Source organism: Danaus plexippus, chromosome 14 (genome assembly GCF_018135715.1).
Source record: "Danaus plexippus chromosome 14, MEX_DaPlex, whole genome shotgun sequence".
NCBI lineage: Eukaryota > Metazoa > Arthropoda > Insecta > Lepidoptera > Nymphalidae > Danaus > Danaus plexippus.
Genome location: NC_083546.1, coordinates 3164799 through 3184382, shown reverse-complemented (window position 1 = coordinate 3184382; position 19584 = coordinate 3164799). Strand labels below are relative to the sequence as shown.

General features: G+C 29.6%; 2 protein-coding genes across 2 annotated transcripts; both read left to right on the top strand.

Moving 5' to 3' along the window:
- Positions 1-8828: 8828 nt before the first annotated feature.
- Positions 8829-11742, top strand: LOC116769569 (circadian clock-controlled protein daywake-like). Its single transcript, XM_032660704.2, has 5 exons — positions 8829-8974; positions 10234-10456; positions 10861-10991; positions 11075-11230; positions 11302-11742. Exons 1-5 carry the CDS (start codon positions 8914-8916, stop codon positions 11445-11447), a joined length of 717 nt encoding a protein of 238 aa, XP_032516595.2. The 5' UTR covers positions 8829-8913; the 3' UTR covers positions 11448-11742.
- Positions 11743-16046: 4304 nt separating this feature from the next.
- Positions 16047-18742, top strand: LOC133319163 (uncharacterized). Its single transcript, XM_061522590.1, has 4 exons — positions 16047-17637; positions 17800-17933; positions 18164-18319; positions 18490-18742. The coding sequence occupies exons 1-4, from the start codon at positions 17540-17542 to the stop codon at positions 18621-18623; spliced, it is 522 nt and encodes a 173-aa protein (XP_061378574.1). The 5' UTR covers positions 16047-17539; the 3' UTR covers positions 18624-18742.
- The last annotated feature ends 842 nt before the right edge of the window (positions 18743-19584 follow it).

Below are 19584 nucleotides of genomic sequence, written 5' to 3'. Positions count from 1 at the left end.
GACTAAGTCGCAGGCAAAAATTTTTGAAAAAAATATGTACATTATTTTTCTTGTTTTTTAAGGTCCTATAGGTCTATCAAGACTTTCTATGGTATTATTTTAAATATTTAAACCAGCCAAAGCTAATTAGACTTCAAGTCGTATATTAAAATAATAAAAGATAGATGTTTATTTCTTGAAAAAAATAATAATATAAGAATTACTTTAACAAGATAAGTAGATAGGGATCCATCACAACACATGTTATGTTCGACAAAAAAAAAACAGACTTGTAAATTCTTGATAGTGCTGGTAATAAAACAATCAACTTTAACCAACATGGTCCTGGTGGTATGACTGACCGCACTCCACGCATTGTCTCATATTACAATTTTCCGCTTTTTACATTGACGGTAATATTTTAACTAGTTTTGGTTTTTTAGTTTCTTTTTTGATTTGACAAGTCTTTTTAAGTGTTTTCTTAGATTTTTTGTTCTTCTTGTAGTTTTATTCTGATTTTTCATAAGAAGGTTTCCTCTCTGGATGTTTTTAACAAATTTCAATAATATGAGTTAGGTTACACCATATTTATACGTAAAGATAAATTATGATCATTTAACTAAAAGCTTTAAAATATCCCAGTAAAAAATTTTGTCCGTCAAGCCAAACATTCACACTGTTTTTCAATTATGCATGTGTTTTGATAATTTACAAAATTTTAATCATTACTTTAAGCAATAATTATCATTTATTTTCGAATAAGTCCCGTTGAAACTGCACTCACAAAAACATATTTTTTTTGACAGAATAAAATAATCAATACCTTAAATACACTATATGATATAAGATATTATCTTATTGATATAGTAAAAGATACATCAAAAATGTAAAGGCACATTATCATCTACATATCAAATCGTGTTACCCTAATGTATTTAGTGCCACTTCAATAACAATAGGATGAATACAATCTCATTAGTGTGTATCTACTTTAACATTCATCAATATACGTACCTAATTGGATTATCATGTCGCATACAGATACCTTGCATTAAAATGTATAGATTATTGATCAGTTAATTAAAGATATAAAAAACATGTTGGCAATATTTTAATATATTTAATAGTATATTATACCGTGACCTAAAAGAAATATTTTAGTAAATAAACAAAATTGATTATATGTAGGGATATTTGTTATTATTTTACTTATTTTATTCTCGTTAAAGACAAATAAAATCATGTATTGACATAGTTAATAGTTTATTCTATTTGATTTTCAAAAACTAGATATGTTTTCAAGTTTTTCGCACCCCTGGGAATAAAGTTATAGTAACAACCGGATAAGAGGAAGGCGTTCGTATAAGTCAATGGTTCCGTGGAATATTATAAATTATTGAACACCGAAAGACAATAAGTAGGTATGTTTTTTATTTCTATAGAAGTAAACATACATGAATGTGTTTCATTTCATTAAAGATCTCAATAATGCACACTTACTTTTTGTCATTTTTAAGTGAACTCCGCCCAGGACGCCGTACAAGGCAAAGCTTTCATAAATATTTTATGAATAGTGACAATTTCAAAACACTGTTTAAACTCATCTTCTGGAAAAAATGTTTGAATTCAATTTAAAAATTTGATAAAAAATATAGGGAATGTTCTTTTTTCCAACTTCTTTTTTTCTCGTTTGCTTTCGTTTACTCTTAACGCCTAGTAAACAATTATCAAACTGAATTTTAAAATTGTTATTTTAATTATTTATTTATTAAAGTGGTAGAGACTAGCTGTGGTCAAGTAACTACAGCTCAAACATTGACAGCCCCGACCGGGGAAGTAATACACTCTCACGTGTGAAGTAGTCTTTAATAGCTGCATTTCGTCCGATGAATGAGAGAGTCGGTTGCGCTTTCCTTTGTCCGATTCTTTCCTCTTCCGGGCTGTTGATGTGTGCAATGACCTCCTCGTCCTCCTCCTCCTGTCCTGCGTCAGCCTAAATCTGTTTTGAGGCGTTGAACCTGTTTCATTGTCACGGTGTCCAAATAGACCCTGCAACTACTGATCAGATCGGGGTCTCCTCCGTGCCCCGTGCCAATGAAACACAAAACTCATCTCTCAGTTCAGAGCAAGGACAATGTTCTTTAACAGGATGGTTGTTGCACCATCAGCATCTTTCCATCTTTCCTACCAGTTTAAGAAAACCAGCAGCGCATCCGCAACACCTTGTTGCAGATATCCTTGGGTGACGGTAACTATTTTCCATCAGGTAGGCCGGCTGCTCGTATCCCCCTATATCGTAAAAAAACTTAGAATGACGCACTTCTAGTATTGATGTTAGAAGCAAAAGCTTTGTAATGCTATCGTAGAGTAACTTGGCGTCATTTTTTAAAAGTGAATTATATTACATATTAAACGGAGATTCTGAAGATCTAGTCAAATTGTGGCCGTGTATTTTACGACCTAACACATAAAGATTAATGAAACGAATATTATTTGCAGTATGATATATTTATGGACAAAAGTTTTTTGAAAAATATTGTACTATAAAATACAATACTAAATACTAAAATATTGTACTGTAATATTTAAATTGTACTACGAAAGCTCGTACGGAACCCTCATGATATTAATACTGTCTAGTATTGCATTTGAAGTGGGCAGCCAATTAATTTTTACTATATTTGAAACGTAATCCTCGACACAGATACAAAATATTTTATTAAAATATGGATTTATTAAGATTTTCCTTACCATAACCCGCTTTTAAAGTTAACCGGCTAAAAAAAAAAAGTTTAGTGAGGTCGATATAATTATACAAGTTTGTTTATGATTGAAACTGCAATGAAAAGATATGGGAAATAATGATAAACATAATATGTAGTTATAAAAATGATCTCTTTGTGAGTTTATTTTCTTTAATAAGCTGGAAACATAAGTAAACGGATTTCGATTAGATTTTATTACTAATTGATTTGGAAGTATTTAGTAATTATTTTATATATTAGTTACAATAAGTGGTAACACGTATGATATTTTAATATGAATTTCCACCTTTCTAAAGACAGTGAAGTAGTAAGACTCCGTATACAACTTAATAAGTATAACGGTAAGGAAGTAAAACAGGTTGCGAAAGAAACAGAGTTGTATTTAGTAGCAGGTACAACTGATAATTAAATAATTTAGAAAAACATATTGTCATTTATATCAAAAATTTTGTGACCATAATTAAGTGACGGACTTGACCGTTCTGCGCGGGAGTCTGCGCCCAGTCATTAGCGTAAACAAAAGACGTGTCCGCGCCCGTGCCGATAAAGGCGGTGTTAACTAAACTATTGCTAATGACCAGGCTTAGACATTCGGTTTGTATTGCACACGGCACGCTCTGATGCAAAATCGTTATCTTATACCTGTGATCTAATGCTGCGTTTCGACGTCAGAACTGCACTTGCTTAGTTGCCACAACAGGAAAAAAATTTAAATTCGCTCCAATCAGCCATTAATTAATTAAGGAAACAGCACGTTTCACTTGATTCCATTAGATCATATTACATTGTTTCAAAATCTACTAAGAACTTCAGTATATCTGTTATTTAAATAATGTATGAGTAGGCACTATTAATAGTAAATACTTATGTGCATGAGAATTAAATATTTCTTATTTACAATTATCGTGGGATATTTTTAAGTTTATCAACCATAATACATATATCATGTTTTGATTAGAACTGATTTGTGTAATGATTAATGCAATAAATTGCAAATATGACCATGATGACAATGATGTATGAGAAGAGATGTGTCAGCCTTTAACCCAAGCTAATAAACATCCTTTAGTATAAGATAAAATGTTATTTATTCTATTATTAATAAATAACTTATGTGATGATTTATTTTTATACAATATTTGTTATATTCTTTATGCCAAGGCTATAAGCCTAGATTTTATATTACAATACAACAATATGTAAGTGGTCCTAAAGACTCCGGTTGGCTCTACTTTATGTGAGGTTTTCACACACAGTTATAAACTGGTTTGATTTTGGCACTTTTAAGAATTTTTGTCAATTTGTTCCTATAAAAATATCGTAAGGCTATAAAAAACTAAAACATTAGGAATGAAAATCTTTATAAGAACTAAAGTAACGACGTTTTAGTAACACAATATAGCTTCATAATTTTATTGAGTTTTTTTACCAAATCAGATTATTTTGATATTCAATAATATGTTCTCGCATTGAAAGGAAAGTTTTGATGTAGTTACGTTATTTTGCAATAATGCTTGTTTTATGTAAAGGATTTTATATCAAGTAATTTTAACTTGATTTATAAGTACCTATTAATCGTAATCTAAAAGTTACATATTAAGTGACTGCAATATTTATTTGAATATTTTATTTCACTGCTTCAAGATTCGGCCCTGATTTTTTATATTATTAACATAAGTTGTAAAATGTGAATTCTAATCGAGTTTAATATCGGAGAGTAAATGTTTATGGTACATCTTATATACGAATGAAAATATGTCGACAGCCCTTTTACGAATCGTAAAGTTTATTTTTACTTAAAATAATTAGGCTCACAGGAAGATATATAAATGAAAAAAATATATTTTTATATTATCTTAATGTTGTATGTTATGTGTAATTTATTTGGATTTAACCTTTTATCGAAACAGGTTTTACAAAGATATCATGGTGCATTAACAATTTAACAAACTTAACTAATTCTGGCTTTTAGAAGCATTTTTGCTTCTTATAATCAAAATAATATTATATTAATATAATTTTATTTTAAATATTAGTTCAACATTGCTTTAATATTAAAAACGTACTTGGACCAATTCATTAAGAAATGCCAGGGCCTTTTCGTATTCATGAACTACGTACCTACAATCTACATTTACTTATAATATGACTGTAACTGAGCCTCAGCGTTTGTAATTCTGATTATAATTACAAATAATGTATTTTTTTTCTGATCCTTGTGACATCGTCTGTCAATAGAATACGTAAAGGATCTGTGGTGAAACAGAAAACAAATATACAAATCTGCTAACCTTTAGTAATTATTTAAAGCAAATTTTCACCATTCAATGAAAAACTGAGGAATCAAGACTTATTGTAAATTTCGTTAAATAGGAGTCATGTATTTATGTAAAGAATAATCGCATCTCTTACTTCAAATATGATGTCAACACGATTTCTCTATGTATGGTTGAAAAAATATTTCAATATCATAATTCGTTGTCACCTAACAAAATAATTATCATTGATTTTATTACGTTTAGTGATCATTAAATATTTCAATTTTAATTCAAATATTACACGAATTATTTGAATATTAAGATGTTAAACTACGAGTCACGATACATGTCCGTGTATGAAAATGACATGTTTTAGTAGCAATGTTAAGCTTTGAACTTTGATTAGTTACAATTTCTCTTACAAAAACATCGCTTCATTTGTTTTTCGGAATGGAAACTTCAGATATCAAGTCAACTATATCACTGACTTACAATTGTTGAGTTTTGTTTGTATTTTTGTGCTCTTAAAATTTGGTTCTTTTAAAACATAATTTATATTTTGTAATAAATTACAAATTTCATGAATTTTTGTCGTTCAGATTGAAGTTAGGTTTTCCTTCCTACTTAAAATTCAAACCAAACAAAATAAAGTATGTATTTCCCTCACTTTCACACCGACAATTCTGACCAAAGCGCACAATGTAAAGGAAATTCTTAAAGGAATACTTATGTTAATCGTGAATGACATAGTTTAATGTTTCATGCTTAATTTTAATTATTCGCTAATGATCTTAGCATATAATATTTCATCAATATTTGAATAAACATGGATATCTCATGAATATCTATGTAAATATTCAATATTTACCTATGTTATATATAATTTTGCAATTTTCAACAATTCAATTTAAATAAGAAAAGTATATTATATGAAAAAACAGACGAACGTTTTAGTTGATTGTTTTTAGTCCTCTTTTGCATGTTTTGTTCTATTTTTATTTTTTTCTCAAAGCAGTAGTAGTAGCTGTTCCAGCAATATCCCTTCCAGAAGCATCATATTATAATTACATAAAGAAAATAATTCGATTATTTATACGGCGTACGTTATTTCAACACACAATTTATCAAAAATATTCACGGTTTTTGCTGCTATCGCCTTTGACCTAGCTGTTCCAAATTCTTTCAAAAAGAAGTTATAGCACCTTATAACCTAAAAATTCGGAAACCTACATATTCGGTGCTTATTGCCTACTTTCTGCTCTGCTGCCATCCTTTTAGCTGGGTCAAAAAATGGTGCCTCCTGGAAAAGAGTTTCTATCACAGCAGCAGTTCCTAATAGAGGAACTAAAGTAAATAGATTAGTTGGACTAAGGTACAAATGCCTTCATCTATTTAGTAGTGTACAGTATAAAAATATGAATGTACACAAATATTTAAAGAATCAATGATAGGTAAGAATTTAAATAAGCAATTTGTTAATCAAAAGAAAAGTTGAAACAAAAGTTGCTAAAGCATAGGGTTTGCTAAATATGTTTCTGACGGCCAAAGGCTTTTGTTTCAGTGATCTAAGGCGAACGAATATCGAATATTCCCTGCGTCATAAAAAAAAAAGCGTGGTGATTAATGCTCAAACCTTCTCCATCCGAGAAGAGGCCTTAACTCAGCAATGGGCTCCGATAGGCCGTTGATGATGATGATGATGATGATAATGATACCACAATTGAAAATAATAACAAATACAAATAGCCAAGTCCGGTCCGCAGCCAGTATAATAATCAGTTTTTATGATGTGGTTGCTTGCACCATTCTCGCCTTTAAGCTATTTTGTCTTCCTGCTAGTATTGAATGCCGTATTCAGCATTACTCTGGTGTATGCTTTTTGTCACAGACATCGATCTCATTGCGGATAGTAAGTATGAGTTTCAGAACAGATGGGATAAATTGGCGGAGCGTAATAATATATAGAGTATTCTATAAAGTATGATTAAAAAAATTTGACAACATAAAACGTTCCATAGGATAAAGATCGCTAGCAAGGGTTGAGGTTGGATTGAAAAAGTATTCCGTTACCGTGATATTGAAACCTTCCAGGAAAGTAGCATTAAATTTAGCAAAAATTAAATGTGAGGAGTTCCAAAGGTAAAGCTATAGCATGTATATAAAATAAACCGGTTTTAAGAACTATAACAGGGTAATTAATATATTGTTCCAAAAGAGAGTATGCTTTTGGCAATAAATTATCTGCAAAACCGATCCTTTGCGAACTTTCCGCCGACAACTTTTTATTCGTTGTCGTTGGGTAAAATATTTTTTGCATTATGCATAGGAATGTAATTGCTGGATTAAATCTTAATGAGAAGGTGGTAAGTTGCAAGTTTTATGCATTTTTGCAAAGATGAAAATCAATAATATTTTCATAAAAACTATATAGTTTCAAACAAAACATATATGAATATCACTTATTGACGGAAATAATTATTTATAACAATTTGACGAGTGAACTTAATAAAATAAGTTTAAGAATGAATGCAACTGAAGCAGACAGAAATAATTAGTGAGAATGCAATAAATAAAAAAAGATAACGTGAGAAGCCGAACCACGAAAAAGAATAAAGGCATCACACAGTATTCATTTAATTTTATCATCGAATTATACTTCAGCTTGTATAAATCGTCACGTTTATAATTTTAATTTTCCTTGAATATTTTTTTTCCAAAATAAAAAATATCCATGTTCATGGTCCTGTCATCTCAAACTTTTAAAATGTCGAGATGATCTTTTTTTTTATAACTCCATACTGTCTCGACTCTTTACGTATCTTATAAACTGTGAGATATGTGGAACAAACATGTACATATAAGCGTGTAACTAAATCACTAACCTTTTATAAATCTTAAGAATTTCTGGTAAACAATTTTTTTTTAACTGGTCCTTTATCCTTGATAGGCGACCTAACATATGGGTCTCATATTTCGTGGAGGTACTAAACTGGATACAAAGTATCTGCTCTTTATTAATCTGTCGGGATTTAGTAAATCCTGAAATCCTCGTTTGGGCTACTCAATCCTATCATTAGACAAAATAATCATATGACATCAATCAATAAATAGCCATGGTGGATTCATTAGTTTGCAACCAGCAAAAACTTCGAATATAGCTTCAATTTTATGGTTTTGAAAGGCGAAACACCATCACAAATGTACCCAGCACTTATTTTACCTATAATATTTTTTAACTTTCAACCCACATTATTTGCTTACTAGTAGACATGTTTTGCACATTCTACCTTTTTACCACGTGCTTGTCGTGCTTACGTCAAATCACAATATCACGACCTCGCTTTTGACGTGGCAAAGACTTTAGTCAACTTTCATAGGTTCTTGTAAGCATCCTTATATTGTTTTTTTTTATAGAGGTATGATTTTAAAGTTCGTTATCTGATGATATTGAGCTTCTTCGAGAATTATTACTAGTGGTTCTACAGACCAGTAGTTTCGAAAGAAAAATACCTATAAGTAAAATACATTTGACATAATTTTTTTATAGTTATATATCAGTAGGATACTAGTTTATACACGTAATTTAGCTTTTCAATCAACTCTTACTGTATTCAAGGTCAGGAAAATAGCTTATTCTTAAACCAGGAAGAACACGTAATGTTTACAGTGGCTCTTTCAAAATATATGTTATTGTTACAATTAAGAGCGAACGAAGTCGCGGGATAAATCAAGGTATTTAGTAATAAAATAACAAGTTCAGTGGATTGGCATAATCAAGTTTATAGGTAATAATTTTAAAAATACTTTAAAATGATTAATTGATGTTTGCTATTATTGCCATCGAAGTTTATTATACTGTTTATATAAAGCTCCGTAAGTATTCGTCTCTAATATTTTAGTGCACTAGCATCATGAATACCTCTTTGTTTGCAATTGTTTTGTTCACACTGGTCTCATATAATTTAGGCTTAGGTAAGTTAAAGTTACTCTGATATTAATATGGTATTATTTTTATTTTCTGTTCTAATTTCCATTCTAATCTGATATTTATATGCTTAATGTAGTTATTCTGTCATTTCAAAAATCGACCCATTCTTTGTTTGCTATAAAAACTATATTTTACATTGATTGGCACTGTGATGCCTATAACGACTTAATGGACGGTAATAAAACTAAATATAATAAGAATAAATATCTTTCCTAAAAGTTTTAACGAATTTATATAATAATAAAGTAAAATAATTGTTCACAGTCAGCCAATAATATTTACAGCTGGTTTATAAGAGGGATTAAAGTCTAGAATATGATTCCGTATACGTTATGACAGTTCGAAATAGTAAGCTAAAAATACTCTTAATCATACAAAAAAATCCCTGCTGTTTGGGATCACGATTTCTATTAAGTAGTCGAGACATCTTTTAATCAAGTGATATAATAATAAAAACAGAAAACCATAGTTTTACTTTTATATTATTCAATTATAATTATATTTTTTTATTAATTCATTTGTATATGTAATAATGAAAGAGTAAAAATTTATTGATTAATTATTTCTGCATAATCAAAGGTATTTTTTTATTTATTTGGAATAAGCGAAAAATAAACTGATTCAAATATTTAACATTATACGATAGCCCGCACGTCCCAGGGTTAATACACTGTGGAGTGTGTTGACCTCATATGGTTTGCATGTTTGAGTTTGTAGCTTCCAATTATTATCTGAATTGGTTATGAAAATGAATTGACTAATGATCTTCAAATAAGGCAAAATAATAAATATCAAATAAAACGAAATCTAAACGTAAATAAGGAGTAAAAACCTAATGCTTATAAGAAAAAAAAAATTCAACAACTAAAAAAAATATTAAGTGATCAAAGAAATAGGAGCTGTGAATGTTAAGGTTTATGAGCAATTCTTTGAACTCTATTTGTCCTTCTGTTCAGTTTTTGCCTATCTATTCACGTTAATGTCTGAACCTTTTTAAAATATTTGGTTTTCGCAGTTTCCCTAAAATTTTTGATTCGACAAAATTGTAAATAAAAAATAAGATTTTTTTAAGAACATAAAAATTTTGTCTTTAAAATGTTTCTTTATTCCTATTACTTTAAATATTACAATGAGGCGTCTTTGTACATGATATAGAAGTAGCAAACATTTCCAGAAACAAATGAAAGAATACATTTGTTGAAGACATAACGGACATTGATTTAAAAAATATATATCTTTTCAGAGCCTAATATTCAACTGAAATGCTGGATTGGGGATTTTGCTTGCCTCACAACTATTTCTCAAGCCAACTCCCCGGTTTTGGCCGCCGGTATACTTAGGGTATTGAAAGAAACAACCCGTTCAATGTTTATCGATAATGTGCATGTCGATAAGGCGGGATTACATTTTGATATGAATAATATAATTGTTCAAGATCTTAAGGATCCAGTTATTGATAATGTTAGGTAAGATCACAGTTTAAAACATTATTTTCAATAAACTTGAAGATTATAAATTTTCTAGAATTAAGCCACTTTTCTAAAATATATTGGTATTATGTTTTGGGCTAGCTTGTTTCTTTAACACGAATGTGACATTTGTCGTAACAAATTACATAAGTATACTGGTATGTTAAATTTAGCACAAGTATTTAAACGTTTATGTTTGTGCAAAATTTTTATTGAGGTATTATAATTTTTTTGACAACAAAATTAATTTTGCGATTGTTCTTTGTAAAAAAAATATTTATTTTAAATAAGTAAAGTATAATAATATATTTGTTTATAAATGCGCTTCATTTGTTTATTCTAAAATTATGTTGAATATACATATATTCAAATATTTCTATGCCTGCTTCTTGTGCTTTAAGCGTTGACCCGATTTCTAAGACTTTGCGCTTAGTTTTCCACTCGGACTATTCAGTCAAGGGCAAATATTCAGCTAGTGGTTTTCTGTTCAATCAACCATTGTATGGCGATGGAGACATCAACATTGATCTACGTTAGTTTTGAATAAAATTTCAATTATATTTTATTTGTCGTGTCTGATTAAACTATAATTTAAAATTCTGTTTTATATATCAGGTAACGTCCTAACAGAAATGGTTATAACTTATGATATAATTAAAGATATTAACGGTCAAGATATCATTGATTTGAAAGGATACAAATACTGGTTTGACTTGAGAGCAGTCCCACTATATCGTCTAAGTAACCTCTACCATGGGAACGAATTGTTAAGTAAGTTAATTTTTTTGTTAAGTGTGTATTAATTACTTGAAAAATTGATTACTTTTTACCTATTGTTACAGGTCAATCTATGCACAAATTACTTCACGAAAATTGGAGTTACTTAAATAATATGTTTGGAAGATATTTCTTTGATAAAGTCAATGATAATATTTTTAATGCTATTCGTTTATACTTGCACTCTTACCGCTGGTCATCTTTCATATGAAAACCTTAAAAAAATATATACGACTAAAGGCGATTTTGTTGATTGTAATAATTACTAATATAATGACATAAATATATTATATATTCAAGATTATACTAACAATACTAATATACCATAATAACATTACCTATAACTTCGCTTTAAGACCGCCGCAAAATTTAATTAATAGGAATAATAATAAATGTGACAGATATTACTATCAAGGGCAGGAATAAGTAATCCACAACCAAAAATTATCGGTTTATTTTTTTTTAAATTAATGATTACATGAATATAATCCAATAAATATGTTGATTAACACTAAATGTATTTATTACTAAAAACCTTATATCCTAATCGAATTGAATTTAAGCATTACATAAGTATTACATTTGCAAATTATATAGAACCTCAGTATTGAAAGTCAGTAAAAATCTTTAATAAATTAATTAAGAAAAATAATAAAAAGTAATATTAATCGGAGCGATGTTTTATGGGCCTTTTTTGCTTTAACGCGTACACTTATACTTCCTGGTACATATTTCACGGATCGTCTCTTTATTTTGAAAGAAACAAACAGTCGTTACCAATGAAGCACTCATCTCAGTTTTATATTAATTACTTAATAAAATATTTTTTTTAGTCTAAAAAATATTTTAATATCGGCCAAAACTATTTAATAATATTTATAAAAATATTAGGTTCTGTAATAAAAAAACGATGATCAAATGCGGTCTCAAAAATTTAATTTTCGAACTGGATTTTTTTTAATAAATATAATATTTTAGAAATCATACATAAAATCTTAGACTTAGAAAACTAAGGAGATCCTATACACAGAATTGCTTGAAGGTGACGTAGAATCAGAACCAAGTCGTGTAATTTCCGGTGCTTTCGATTTATTTATATAAAATCGTCCGCACACCTTACGTACTTCCAGATTTGAGAAAAAATTAGAGGAATTTTATTTAATATTTACTTTTATTTTGCTATATATTTTTATGACACATGCTTAAACTGACAGTTTAATATATTTTAATTTCTGTTCTTATTAATTAAGGTTTAACTTGCAATATCTCATGTATCTACATATCATGTAAAGATTTTTAAGTATAGTCATGCCAAATAAAGTTAAATAAATGTTTATAGAAAGCTTATAAAATAAGTTTAATATTTATTGAACAATTTTATTGACATAAGTTTGGAACTAGGCAATCGATAGAAATGGTTTGTAGCATTTCCGAAATAACATTGAAAAGATAAAGATAAAAGACGTTTAACGCAAGTAAGTAAGAAAAAAAATTGTTTAATTCACAAAACAAAACAAGAGCCAGCTGAATGCTAAAAGTATCTCTTGACATTATGGGAAACAAAATACTAAAAATTTGCTTTTAAATATTAAATAGTAAATAAAAACATGTTTACTTTGCTATATAATGTTTATATAATTAATTTTTTATACGCAAAATAAATGAAATGTTAAGAATTAAATGTTAAAAAACAGGTTCTAGTTTGTTGCTTATACTTTGACGTCTGTTCTTATTCATATGATATTATTGTCTCATTCGTTTCATATTATCTTGAGAGTAGTCACATATCTCAATGCTAAAATTGTTAGTTATAGAAAAAAAAACTTCTTCTCTCATAATGAGATCTAAGACTTTCGCGATAATTCATTTAAATATAACCAATATTTCTAACGACGGGATTCTCATCTCGAGTGCCCGTAATCACGGTTCCTGCAAAGTAACCGAAATGAGATCTAAGATTTTCGCGAGTATTCATTTAAATGAAACTAGTATTATTCGGATTTACTACGCGGATTTTATTATTTAAAAACTACATAATCCCGACGTTTCGGTTACTTTGCAGCAACCGTGATTACGGGCAGACGAGGTGTGAATGTCTGTCAGTTGGTCCTTGTTATTTATCATCTACCGCCATCGATTTCTTAATTTTCTGGCGTACCGCTCTGGATGCCGGCAGAATGCGCACACGGTGTCTTGAGGTCTTGCGGTGTGGTTACGGACGTAGGATTTTATATTTTTAAGAACGGGGTCCCAGGTGTTTGATAGATTCCAGCCATCTTCTCTATAGAAATTGGGATGTTTTTTTAATTTCAATAGCCTCGCGAATTAATCTCGGTATATACTTGTCTTCCCGAGCGAGGATATGAGGTTTATCAAACGGAATGTAGTGGCCTGGTTTGTCCATTGTGTGTTCACACACTGCTGACTTCGACGCGCGCCTGTTTTTGATGTCTGAGATGTGTTCTTTAACCCTTGTACCGATGCTCCTCTTCGTCTGTCCAATGTATGACAAGCCACAGTCACAATCGAGTTTGTATACACCCGCTTGTTGCAAAGGAATGTTAGTCTTGATTGGTCTCAAGAATTGGCTCACTTTCTTATGTGGTTTGTAAATAGTTTTAATGGAAACCTTCTTCAAAATGTTGCCTATTCTGTCAGTAACTCCCTTCACATATGGTAGTATCGCAGGTTGTTGTTCAACTGTGGGTGGCTTCAGGTGGTTCTTGCGATGCTGGCGAGGCACGGGCAGGTTGTTGATGGTGAGAGCATGTTTTACATGCTGCAGCTCGGCCTCTAGGTGGTCAGCATCACAAAGGTGTTGGGCTCTCTGTAACAAAGATTTGGAAACGGTAGCTAACTGGATAGGGTGGTGGTGTGAGTTACCATTGAGGTACCTGTCCGTATGTGTGGGTTTCCTATAAACAGTATGTCCCAAAGTATTGTCAGGATTCCTAACGACAAGTGTATCAAGGAAAGCTAAAGAATTATTTGCCTCCAATTCTATAGTAAACTGAATCTTACTATTGATAGAATTAAGATGGTTCAGAAAAGCAGATGTTTTATTTTTATTTAATATTGTGAAGATGTCATCTACATACCGTTTATATATTAAAGGTCTTATAGGAGGAGAGCGCGAGGCTATTGAAATTAAAAAACATCCCAATTTCAATAGAGAAGATGGCTGGAATCTATCAAACACCTGGGACCCCGTCCTTAAAAATATAAAATCCTACGTCCGTAACCACACCGCAAGACCTCAAGACACTGTGAGCGCATTCTGCCGGCATCCAGAGCGGTACGCCAGAAAATTAAGAAATCGATGGCGGTAGATGATAAATAACAAGGACCAACTGACAGACATTCACACCCCGTCTGCCCGTGATCACGGTTGCTGCAAAGTAACCGAAACGTCGGGATTATGTAGTTTTTAAATAATAAAATCCGCGTAGTAAATCCGAATAATACTAGTTTCATTTAAAGTAACCGAAACTTCGGGAGTATGGTGTATTTTAGAATAATAAAATAACTTAATATAATAAATAAATCCGAAAATATTAGTTTTATGCTTCTATCATATTTTTACTTTTTTGTTATACAGTTATAAAAATAACTAATTTCTGTTAGCAATGTATATACGAGTAGATGTTAGCCTTACGTCTCTGGTAGAGTGGGCCAGTGCTGAGACTTATCCGTTACGAACGGGTTTGAAGGGCTCGTAAAAATAACTCGTTATTATGGGTTGGATTTTAAAGTTAACTATATAGGCTAGCATGTGCATATTGATGCAGATATTATAAAGTTGCACTTTTATATGTAAATCTTTCTTGAATCTCTTAAAGCAGTATTTATAATAATAAATTTAACAAACACTTTCTATCACCATACTTTGACGAAACTTTCTACATTATAAGTTTTATTAGATACAAACAGTCAAATAGCAATAAAGAGTATTTAAAAATTCTAGAAAAGTATGAAGACAATTAAGATGTAATTTATAAAGTCATGTAATCTGGAATAACTAAATAGCTTCACATTGAAAAATAAAGTCAGAATGCTTTTATTACAAAAAACAAACAACTCAAAATTACTTTGTGTAAAAGAAAAATCACATCATATAAGACGATAAAAAGATAGGATCAAAAGTTCTTGTATCCATTTGATAGCACAACAATTTACCAAGACGCAAGTCTAAATTAAATATATTTTTGAGTGGGTACATATTATAAATATATGAGGTTCACATATTATAAATATATGATTAAAAAAAAATGTGTTCACTCAAAAATCATAAATATAAACTTGAACACTTAAAAACAGAGTTTCTCTTTAATAATCTTGTTAAATTATGAGTTTTTTTTACAACGACAGAGTCTACGAACACAGTGTCCGTTTCCAAGCTTAGAAACGAATATTCAAAATTGAGAGTCGTCGAACAGAAGTTTATATTTCAATCTCCAAGATAATATTTAGATTAGAAGCAAGTATACTCATACTAATTATTTCTTTTCTTTTGATGCAAGTTATATTATTAGAATATTTAGGTAGTGTATTATTATCTATTTTACTATTAGAGATGTGGCTTTTTTATGACATTTTTTAACAATCCAATATTTATTAAAATTGCTCTTCATTGGAAAAGATAAATTCAATTACAAGGTTTCCAAAATTATAAGATACAGAAATATATAGAATGTTATCTATATTTAAAAGTTTTTAAAGTAATGATAAAATAAAGTTTTTCAAATAATGTAGATATATTTTTTATGTTTACTTAGTAAGTTTTAAGTAAATTTAAAACCTAAGTAAAAATAAATAAAATAGAATTTATAGTTCCTATATATTGAAAACTATCAAGTATACACTATGAATAGTATCTGCAAAGCTCTAGTTGCAGCTGGTTGACCAGACTTTAATATTACCAACTTTAGAAATCTAACCTGTAGTAGTAGTTCCGTAATAAATTTTAGCTATTTCACATTTTCAATGTTTCAATAATACAGAAAAGGTGTAGTTTCTATACTGTTTCTGTCATTTAAATCCTTACAATTCTGTATTCTCAGTTTTATTAAAAATGCTTTTAAGTAACGAAAAAGTGGAATTAGACAAATATCAAAATTCAAATATTTTAATGAAGATTGCCTAGTACTCAATATAATATTCTTCCATTCTTATACTTAACATAGTGACGGAAGATATGTTAACATAGTGACGTAAGATATTCATAATTAAAGCAATGAAATTCCTAAAATTGTGTCTCGATATGAAGCTTATAGGAGTGATAGAATATAATAAGGAGTATCATAGAAAAGTAGCGAAATCACGACAAATCTATTATCTGTCCTCCCATGTTATAATATGTTTAAATATCCCATAACAGTTGTACTATAGTAGGATCATCATCATCAGCATATCGGAGCCCACTGCTGAGCAAAGGCCTCTTATCACATGGAGAAGGTTAGAGCATTAATCACCACGCTTGCTCAAGACGGGTTGGCGATTTCAATCTTATAATTTTGAAATTATAAGACCAGGTTTTCTCTCGATGTTTTCCTTCACCGTCCGTCAGTGGTGTCTAAATACTCTTAGAAAGTACATATTAGTCGGAAAAGATCACATTGGTACTTCCCAGGTTTCGAACTCGCGCCCTCACGTATGAGAGGCGGGCCTTTAACCGCCAGGCCACCACGACTATTGTAGGATAATACTTTATAAATTTTATTAAATCACCCTAAATATGAACGCTTGAAAGTTTCTCCAAAACCTTTTCAATATAATTAACAGTAAAAGAAGGCTATATAAACAATTATTTGCCTTACACTTCAGATAACTTACCTTCATTGTTGACGAGTTATTCTAATCGAACGGTAATAAATTTAGGTAATTCTTTGGCTTATTTATTGTTAAAAAATGCTATTTGTACTAATACTGTGTCTGAGTATAATTCAGTTTTTGTACTCCTCATGTAGGTATCTAACATTAATTTATTTTAATGATTATCAATGTACCTAAATAACATTCTAACTCCAGCTTCACCACTAGAGAAGAAATGTTTTGCAAGTGATACAAAATGATGAGATCTAAGATTTTCGCGAGTATTTATTTAAATGAAACTAGTATTATTCGGATTTACTACGCGGATTTTATTATTTAAAAACTATATAATCCCGACGTTTCGGTTACTTTGCAGCAACCGTTATCACGGGCAGACGAGGTTATACAAAATGCCTTACTACAAGAGCACAAGAAAACGTAGCTCTATTTGTAAAGGGTATACCAGATATATACGTTGAAAGACTTGACCCAATGTTTATTGATTATATAAAAAATGAAAAAGAAGGCTTAATAATGGAGGGATGGAATAACCGGTTAGGATTATCGAATGCAATTATAGATGAACTCCGGTGCGTATATAAAAATATAATATAATAATAATATTTGATTGATTTCGTAAACATTTGTAACTTTTCACTACGTGATGATTATTAAGTATGTATATAACGTATACCTAGATAAATCAGAACTCGAGAAATACAATGCAATGAGAAAGTTCTATTTTTTTGCAGTATAGATATGAGTTCAAAGCTTATGAGACTGGTTTTCCACGCTGAGAAATTCTTATTCAAGAATAAATACAAGATTTATGGTTTACTTTTCACTATGCCAATTTGTGGCGAAGGAGATTTGTTATCATTTGAAAGTGAGTAGCTTTAATAACCTGTTAAGCAAAAAAATTTGCACTGAAAATAAAGAAAACAAAATTAGATTTTCTTAATATCAATAAAAATTGGAAAAAATTGCATTCACAACTATTTACTACATTCTTTAGTTACGGTGTTTTTATATTGAATAGAATTAATTATATATTGAATAGAATTAGAATTAGTATATATCAATTATTTAATTAGCAATCAATAATTTATGTTACAGGAAACAAAAATATTGCATTAACAATGCCTTTCGACATACTTGTTGATTCTAAAGGCCAGAGCTTCATGAATTTAAAGAATGTTACATATAACTTTGAAACAAAGGATGGTGCTTATTTTTACCTTACAAACCTATACTATGGAGACCAAGCTAAGAGTAAGTATTGTTTAAAGTGAAAATAATATAACGAAAAAAGCACAAAAAATCGTGCTATCATATTAATAACGTACTCATAAGTATATTTTAACATCTTAATAATCGAAATAGGGTAAGGAAATTAATTATTATCTTTATTGTTTACTTGATATTTTTTGTCTTTCTTATAGGTGATTACACACACAATTATCTTAATAAAAACTGGAAGCTGATCACTCAAATATTCCCACCTCTCATTTTGGATGATATATGTTTTAAAATATTCAACGCGGTTGCTACGTTGCTCCAAGACTTGTTGTTATGAAATTTTTTATTTATTTAGTTATATAAGATATAATAATAAGGAACTGTAAGATATCGAGAAATTTAAGAAAAAATATATTTTATAATTTAATTTTGGCCTGATAAAGTATCATATGCAAATTATTATCTTTGATTGCCCTATTTCTAGATGAACACTATAGAAAGATTATAACTTTGTTTTTTATTCACTAAGTCATAAGTAGTATCACAACCATAAAATTTTCCTACAGTTTATTTTAAATAGTCTCTTGAATTACTAAAAAACACTTAACTGGTATATTCTGATAATAAATGATAGTTGTTATAATTGTTCCGTTTAACGATAGGTCATAAAAAAGTACCTATTTTACTAATAAAAGTATCCCTCTTGCTTAAATAATCAGCTAAAGTTTTAATGTTTGGAGCTGTTTTTGATCGTATAATGCTACAGGTCTCATAATTACTTAAAGCACCTAAAATATTTGAAATCCCATAAATTACGTTGTCACATATACTTTGATACTTACTTTCATTCAACAAATTCTTGTAAATGCAAAGCTAACATTAAAAACTGTTATGGTTTTTTTGTTTATAAATGAAATATTTAGATTTTTTATGATTCTATTATTGACACCAATAATAATTGTAATAAAGATAATAATAAAATTATAAGTATGGGATGGGATGATTATCTTAGAGGGAGAGGATAGTGAACACTGAAACAAAGAATTTTACTTTCAGAAAATACCTATTTTTCAAATAAAAATATAAAATAAACCTTTATTTTTCTTTTAAAATCCAGCTAAAAATCGTAACATTAAAAAAAGAAGATAATGATTTCTAAAGTCTTTTGGACGATCAACGATTTAAAAAGATATATAAATTGCTGATAAACATACTGATAAAAACTAATTATTAACTAAAAGCATTGTGGTTGGCTGCTTTCTATTAAAAAATATTAATGAGATGTGAAAAGTTGTTAA

Bases quoted from the DNA above. Each gene is read 5' to 3' on its own strand.
- LOC116769569 (XM_032660704.2), top strand. From the start codon at position 8,914: ATGAATACCTCTTTGTTTGCAATTGTTTTGTTCACACTGGTCTCATAT. The intron at 10,457-10,860 runs GTAAGATCACAG...TTGTGCTTTAAG, and splicing joins CCAGTTATTGATAATGTTAG to CGTTGACCCGATTTCTAAGA. The intron at 11,231-11,301 runs GTAAGTTAATTT...CTATTGTTACAG, and splicing joins CCATGGGAACGAATTGTTAA to GTCAATCTATGCACAAATTA.
- LOC133319163 (XM_061522590.1), top strand. From the start codon at position 17,540: ATGTTTATTGATTATATAAAAAATGAAAAAGAAGGCTTAATAATGGAG. The intron at 17,638-17,799 runs GTGCGTATATAA...ATTTTTTTGCAG, and splicing joins GCAATTATAGATGAACTCCG to TATAGATATGAGTTCAAAGC. The intron at 18,320-18,489 runs GTAAGTATTGTT...TCTTTCTTATAG, and splicing joins CTATGGAGACCAAGCTAAGA to GTGATTACACACACAATTAT.